General features: G+C 41.8%; 1 protein-coding gene across 3 annotated transcripts in view; it reads right to left on the bottom strand.

Moving 5' to 3' along the window:
* Positions 1 to 8538, bottom strand: part of LOC106817551 (serine/threonine-protein kinase Nek9-like) — a 45259-nt gene that overhangs the window by 32100 nt on the left and 4621 nt on the right. Inside the window, exons 2-3 of one of the 3 annotated variants that reach the window (XM_014822224.1) lie at positions 594 to 699; positions 363 to 412 (exon numbers count right to left, since the gene is read on the bottom strand). In XM_014822224.1, coding sequence (XP_014677710.1) covers positions 363 to 412; positions 594 to 699 — 156 coding nt within the window. Of the gene's footprint in view, positions 1 to 362; positions 413 to 593; positions 700 to 8168; positions 8347 to 8538 lie in introns of those variants that run through there. The other 2 variants (XM_014822226.1, XM_014822225.1) reach the window with 2 other exon arrangements.

Genomic DNA, 8538 nt, shown 5'->3' with positions numbered 1-8538 from the left:
TAAGATAAGATGTAAGGTAAGCAAGCAGGATAAGATAAGATGTAAGGTAAGCAAGCAAGATAAGATAAGATGTAAGGTAAGCAAGATAAGATAATGTGACATTATTCTATCATTTTCCCATATTAGGCCCAATAGGTGGCGCTATACTATTTCCTGTAGCCATGTGCTTGCGTGGTCACTCTACTACGTGGCAGGCTAGAGAGTGGCTGGAAATAAATCCTTTGTTGAGTTTACATATTATACGTCAGCTCTTACGACTTTACTTCTAGAAATACAACAATATTATTAGTGTCTGTAGTGACTTTAATGGTAATATTTAGATGATTTCTGTAAAAACTGAATTCTGACTCATCTATACTCACGGTTTACCCTCAACAAGTTCTGGTGACATGTAGTAAGGCGTTCCCACATACTATATGGTAAAAAAATTCAATGAAAAATCAACATAAGTATACACACAGTACGTTACACAATATATCCATCTAATCTAGCACATTTTTCATGCTCTAACAATATCTTACACTCATGAGCATATATGTGTAATCATAACATATAAAGTATGGACATGTGTTGTCACAGGCGCATGAACTTACGGAATGTGCGACCTGGTCTTTTGTGTCCAGTACTTTAGATATTCCAAAGTCTCCAAGTTTAACCAAATCAGTTTTAGTCAGGAAAATATTCAAAGTTTTGATGTCTCTGTTCATAAAAGAGAAAGAAAATGTGTAAAAAAAATAATATATAACATGTATTAAATTCTAGCAGCTAGATATAATGAAATATGTACCACTATGAGCGACATATTTTTAGTATAACATATAAGCAGTTTGCCTGTCCAATAACTACTGCTATACACTTCCCATATGCCACTATATATGACTACTTTGTTACAGAGTATCTTGCACGTATAAAAGACGAAGACACTGTCATTGTTTTGCATATATCATATTTGTAGTTTAAAATGATATTAACAAGAAGTTTCATCTGCATATGTTACAAGAAAGGGAATATGCCCTACTTTCTCATACTAAGCAAATAAATATTAAATGTTCCACCATGGATATTAATAGTACCATTGCTTTTTATTAAAAAGATCCATAAATGCCAATGTAAACCACGTGGAAATATCCTCGTTTCTGATCGAGAAGGAATCACTAAAAACAGAAGATCTAAATTAAAACAAATAGCAATAAATGACATGCCATGGCACACATCTTAGAAAACAAATTTACGATTAGAAACATATACCACCACTGCATGCAAACGAATGCTACAGGTAGTACGATGAAGGTATCATCTATACAGTGAACATATATTATGTAAGTGAATTATGAGGTGTTGCTGGAACGATGCCATTTCAGTTGTTTCGAAAAGTGCCACCAGATTACAAAAACAAGTAGCATGGTTTATTTAGCACGAGTAATGGAGTTTCTGATGCTGATAGGGTCTATGTCCCACAGGGTACTGCCGGAACGTACCCTGGGTACGGTCCGGTATACCGGAACGTACCCTGGTACTATCTAATATGCCGGACCGTACCTCGCCTACTCCACTAACGAGTCTAGGGAGTCGCCTACGCCTACTCCCTAACCCTAACCCTATAACCCTAACCCTAATCCTAACCCTAACCATATAAAATAGTGACCAGGGTACGTTCCGGTATACCGGACTGTACCCAGGGTACGGTCCGGCAGTACCCTAGGGGACATAGACCCTATGAGCGTTTCTGATAACTGGTCTCTATGCACGAAAAGGTTGCATATGGTACAGTACATGCCCAAAAGACAGTGGAACCCCAATTTTACGCACACCGATTTAATGCGAATTCGGATATAACGCGATGAGTCGTTGGATCCCCTTTTTTTTGCTCTTATATAGCCACGTATAAATAACCCCGATTTAGTGTGAACCTGCTTTTTTTCGCGATGACATTTTATGGACCCCAACCAACGCTGAGAGGGTCTATGTCCCCCAGGGTACTGCCGGAACGTACCCTAGTACTAAATACTACTATCTAATATGCCGGACCGTACCTCGCCTACTCCATTAACGAGTCTAATGCTAGGGGCACACGAGCGTATTTTATCGCCCGATCGCGGCGATTAAAATCGCCAGCGAATTTAATCGCCCGATCACGAAAGCCTAGGACACACTAGCGATTCTGTACGCTGCCCGGCAGCGTATATGTTCGCTCACGAATTTAGAACGCCGTACCAGTTCCGCGGACAGCTGGACACACTGTACGGCGTCAAACCGCTTCCAACGGCTTCGTTGCTACACTTGATTGGCTGCTAAAATCAATCGCGTTCGAACACGATGATTCATTGCTGGGCGCGCTGGCGCTAGCTGGTGCAAGCGCATGCAAGCGCATGCGCCGTACGCAAGCGGGTGCGTAAATATTCAACATGCTGAATGCGAGCGATCAGCCGGGCGTATGGGATCGCGTGCGAAATACGCTGCCGTGAGACCGGACACACCACGCGGACCCGGCACCGTATTTATCGATCGCAAGCGGCCAGCGTAGAAAATCGCACAGTGTGTCCTAGGCTGAAGGGGCACACGTAGCGAATTTAATCACCCGATTTTAACATCACAAGATATCAACAACACGTCCGATTGGTTTAGAAAAATCGATCGGGCGACAAAATACGCCGGACACGGGCACACGAGCGAATTTGCCAGCGTAAATAATCGCCAGCGTAAATAATCGCCGGCGTAAATAATCGCCCGAAAATATCTAACATTTTGGAGATGGGAACAACATGGTATCCAGGGTACGTTCCGGCAGTACCCTGGGGGACATAGACCCTATGAGCCCAACCAACTCGTTAGGACGGGGCTACACTGTAGTTTCAAATCAGATTAGTTAAATATATACGTAACATTTTTTCCATTATTGAGCCATTAGTTGTTACATTTTCAGCAATTTAAGAAAATTCAATAAAGTAATCAAAATCATAGGGCAGTGGTGACAGGAAAAAAACGAGTTCCTTATAATTATTACTGCCACTAGCTGGGAGAAATGTGTCCTTTGTTGACTATTGCTCTACATGTTCCTACTTACTATAATAAGGACTCATTTTCTACACATAGACCCTATTAAAAAAGCCTATGTAAGCCATTTTCGATTTTTCCCTCAATTGCATCTATGTGCACGAACAATGCTCAGATCTCTAACTGGAAAATATGAAGCATTGAATTGAAGTTTAAATTAAGTTATGCTTTGACCCAGCCGTAACTTCATTTATCTTAACTGACCATCGATGACTATTTTAGCATTCCTCCTACATAATCAACATGAACAGTGTAGATGATGCTATTTACATTTTTGCAAGTACGGTTGATGAGCACCTGAGCCATTAATGGCTTCTTTTTTAATGTACAGAAGCTATATACCAATTTGTATACAGGTACTGGTAATAAGAGGGACCAAACTAAATCTAAAATAGACTCAAAGAACCGCGCTCCGGTAATAAATGCTGTGTGTGATTATACTCGCGCGTGACGTCACATCTGTCCTGCCAGGCCGCCGTAGCTAGGCGATCTCGTATTTATATACGGTGTACACTGTGCGACTGCGTGGTTATCATGAAGATCACAGGCACTTGGAACATATCAATAGTAAAATGATGGTAAATAAACACGAAATGTATTTACTACCTAAGTCTTAATGTTTCCCTACTCGCTTTCGCTTATTATTGGGAATAATTTCCTGCAGGCCCGTCGCCAGGCGGAGGCACGGAAACTCGGGCTTCAACATCATTTCCCTTCTTTCTTTCTTTCCTTGTGGAATTAAACAGTTGCAATGTACTTTTTACTGTGTTTCAAATGTTAAAATTTTATTTTAAAACTCGCCAGCGTACACCATTTTCCATGCATGTAGCATTTCAAACATGTTCGTGGAGGCCCCCCGGACCCCCACCAGGGGGAGGGGGAAACCCCCTCACACGCACTTTCCCCCTTTACGGCGCTTCGCGCCCTCGTGACTGGGCTTCAATATTAGTCAATCCCTGACAACGGCCCTGTCCTGTGAATGCCGTTCAAATGCTCATCTGCAACATCGGACGAACGCTTAACGCACAAACAACAAGAATAAAGAGCTCTTAGCTTAGAAGTAGGATAGAAGGAATAAGGGTGGAGGCTGAGGAGGAAGAAGAAGAGAAGGAGGAGTAGAATGAGATGGGCATAGTGGTGGTACACCCAGCGAAAATGGTAAATGAGACAGACGAAATGCGTGGAAGAGGTGCAGACGGTTGGGGATATAGAAAGAGGAAAGAGATAAGTGTGGAGAGGTAGACGCAAAGAGTATGAGATTTCGTAATGGCTGTAACCGATGTAACCAGTATCCGATATTCCGTTAGTCTGTTTGCACCTGCTCACTAGCTACTAGAAATTCAATATAATTGCATTTAAAATGAGGACATATTCCAGAATAGACTGGTATGAAAAACGTCCTAGTGACAATAGCAAAGATAAAGATCTAGCTGGCTCACTCCACAAAAATTCTGATATTGCAGCCTATCTGATAGAATCCGAGGTATACATGTGCGGTCATGACCTCTATCTGGTATGAGAAATAATATTATGTCCAAATTACATACTTAATGACCAGAGCACGGGAGCAAAACTAGTGTTAGGAAGTAGGGTAGAAGGGATGAGGGAGGTGTTGACGAGGAAGAAGTAGAGAAGGAGGAGGCGGTCGTAGTGGTGATAGAACTAGCGAATATAGGAGAGGAGGCAGAATGTGCGGAAGAGGTGCAGAATGGTGGAGATGTAGGAGGAGGATACGGATGGGTGTGGAGAGGTAAACGCAGAGTCTATAGCCGCCTTCGTCCTTGTGACAATCATGGAAAGCCAATCATGCATTCTACCATTTGTCACATATTGTGTCCCCCTCAGTTATATAACCACATCGCCCGAATAAACTAGTATACAATGACGAACGCGGCAACAGGTCTGTTCCACATAAGGTCACAGCAACATATACAATAATTTTATATCATATATATGTATATGCTATATATTCTCCCCAATGAGAATATTTAGTATTAGCAACGTACCCATCCAATGGACGGGTGCTGGGTTGTTGTAACAGATCTATAGGCAACAGTCAACAAATGCAAATTAGGAGGAAAGGAGAAATGTTGCCTGCCAGTGCGTGTATGATAGCAACATATAGCGATAGACGTAAATTGGCATTCTTGAATGAAGAAAGGCACGACTGGACAATTAAATAGCCAGATCAGTTAAATAATAAATAGGTATCTGCCGTATAATCGTATATAATCATTTTATTTTGAAATACGTGACAGGTATACTGTTATGAAATTGCGCCAAGTCGGGATGAATAATGGATGTATTTGAGATAGCTAACGTATAATTTCTTTGCAGACAACATTTTTGACTTTCTTATCTGGAGATAGAATTTATATGTGGGAATGTATGCCAACGAGTGACAGTTCTGCATTAAGAATACCAAGAATGATGCTATTAAAACAATGTCTACGTTTTTGAATGTCATGCCTTGGGCTTTGGTAATAGTCGTAACGAAATTAGGAAGGATTGGGAACTGTAGACGGCGGAACTGAAATGAGTCCTGCGTCTGAAGTAGCTCTAGTACTATAGCCCGCTTACATTAACTGCCGCTGGCTGTTAATGTAAGCGGGCTATAGTACTAGAGCTACGTCTGAAGGTACTAATGGCATCCTGTGAATGAACGCATGTTTCCATGCAGAACGGCCCTACGAACGTATAATACAGGGAAGTAAGTTAACTATGTCTCGCAACATTTTACTTGTTTCCAAAAGTTCGTGAACGTTTCATTCCAAAAACTACACTAAACCTTGAAAAACATATCCATGTAACTGTCCGTGACAGAAACGACTATTTTCAATGCCTCAAAACTGAGATCGTACGCGTCACAAAAACCGCCCTACGATCTTATAATATAGAAGATGTATAATCACGAACTGTGTACGTGTGAGAGGCCAAGCGTAAATGCGGAGTATACGTTTTGTAGTAGCAATTAGAGATGTGCACGCTAACGCTAAAAAATGCGACCAGTTACATTTTTCTCCTTTACACGTCGAAGAAACAGGTTTTCTAGGTGCAAATCGAAAAAAAACCTTGATAATTAATTACTCTCATCATTGAACTCACCTTGATGCGAGTTCTGACTTAGTATATCGAGGAATGCCTCCAGCGCTAACCTTAAAAAATGCGACCAGTGACATTTTTTTGCTTTACACGTCGAAGGAACAGGTTTTCTAGGCGCAAATCCCACTAAAACCTGATAATTACCCTCATTCTTAACATGCGTTGATGCGAGTTCTGACTTAGTATGTTGAGGAATGCAAGGTCCCATGATGGGGTATGCCTCCATAGCGCTGTGTTGAGAAGCTTGGTTGATTGGCCCGGTGGTGAAATGCTCGGGGAAAAGTAACAGCAGCAACGACAAATAGTTGCATTCCGAGAGATTGCGATGGTTATATCAACATAACATTACATAACATTAACAAGCTGACTGTCGAATTGAGGGTCGCAACATATAGAACTATATTTATGGCCTGTGCAGGGCCGTAGCCTGTGGGAGAGGGGAGGCAATGCGGCAGCACTCGATTTTAGAGCAAAATTAAAATATAAGCTTAGCTAATAATCGTAAATAACCCTAACGTGATTTTTTTGGTCACTTATCCGTGAAAGCCTTGACTTTGAACTCACCTTTACCACACTATAGACGTCGATCAAGAACTGAGCCCATCCCTCATCATTACACAGTTGAGTCATTAAATATTGCCCCCCCCCTCCTAGGGATTTGCTCAGCCTACGGCCCTGGCCCACAAGCTCGACCCATCGATCATTCGGCTAGAATTCAGACTATATAACAATACAGCTCGAATATACTTCGATTAGTCTAGGTCACGTCCGCAAATAGTCACGTGCACACGCCGCATTTGCTCTTAGGTTTGTATTCCACTGGCGCAAAACCTACAGGATACATAGAAGTGCAGTTTTGTTTTGCATATTTCTAAGCAATGAGAGAGAAATATATCATAAATAACAAGAACCATGCAAGCGGATGCCCCAAGAATGAGCTAGGAAGCGTGGATGAGAATGGTGGGACGAGAGTGATGCCTGTCAGCATTAGAGCCGCGAACACCACGACAGGAGAATGCTGGTCTGCTACCCATCAGGGGAACGCAACCACAAGCGTCAAGCAAGAGAAAACAACAAGCACGGAAACAATCGGGAACATACGAAGCAGGAAGGGTGACGGTATCTCGTACACCGATCACGGCTGGGCCTGGATGGTGCTAGTTGGCTCCTGCACCAATGCGTTTGTTATGAGCGTTGCAGTATCCTGTTTCCCGGTGCTCTTCGTAGAATTTGTATCGGTGTTTAGGGAGAAGAAAAGTTGGATTGCCCTTGTAGGATCGTTACAATATGGAATAACATTAATCTCAGGTGAGATATCTTTATGCCACTACGAACATGTAAGTATACGAACCCGTGAATCTTGCATCTCGATTATTTTTCTCTGACATGTACAAAAGCCTTTGCGGTTTAATAGGCGGTGGTCCTTGCTGAATAGTAAAATNCACACACACACACACACACACACACACACACATAGCACCTATTTAAAACCTGGTCATCTAATCTTGGCTCTAACATGCCTTCAAAGCTGAAGATAATATGTGACATCTCATAAATGCTACGAAGTGCCTAAATTGGCTAATTGGCATGCCTTTATTTCCAGCCGTGTTTACTTTTGAGTACCGCTACACAGTCCTGCTGTGTCTTTACAGCTGGGTATATACTATATACATCCATGAATTGGTCGGGGTTATCTGCGTATTTGGGCCGCTTACTACACATTCCAATTAGCAATTGGGGAAGAAGTGCCCAATTGCTTGACATGCTTTTTGAAATTCCTCGGGGGAACCCTGGGGCCCGTTGTCAGAAACAAAATTAGTCTTAACATTAGTCTTAACACTAACATTTTTTCTTAGACCGTCGACAGCACTTTGTTTCGTATTGTTACAAGGAAATCTGCTACGATTTTTCATTCAGGTAACTTCGCAGCGTTTCTGACGACGGTCTAAGAGAAAAAGTAAGACTAATGTTAAGACTAATTTTGTTTCTGACATCCAGGTCATGATGCATACCTACCGTTTGCATACTCCATCTCGATGAACAGTGAAGGACCATCTATGAAGTGATTGAAGTACATGATTACATTGGGATGGTTCAGCATTGACAGGATGTGCACTTCATTCTGAGCATCTATGAGATCCTTGCCTGTCAACCTTACCAGGTTTACTTCCTTCCATACAACGAGCCAGTCACTCTGAAAATAGAAAAGGGTTTCAGTTAAAAAAAAAATGAACACATTTAACCATTACTCAAGAATTTTCACGTTCCACGGCTCTCCTGTTTGGCAACTGCACTGAGCGGTGTGTATATGATGTACGACTCTGTAGCATGACTACTGGACAGAAGAGCCAACAAGACATATACATATATATATATATATAT

This window comes from Priapulus caudatus, unplaced genomic scaffold, assembly GCF_000485595.1.
Source record: "Priapulus caudatus unplaced genomic scaffold, Priapulus_caudatus-5.0.1 Scaffold1765, whole genome shotgun sequence".
Lineage (NCBI taxonomy): Eukaryota > Metazoa > Priapulida > Priapulimorpha > Priapulimorphida > Priapulidae > Priapulus > Priapulus caudatus.
This window is presented reverse-complemented; position numbering and strand designations above follow the sequence as displayed.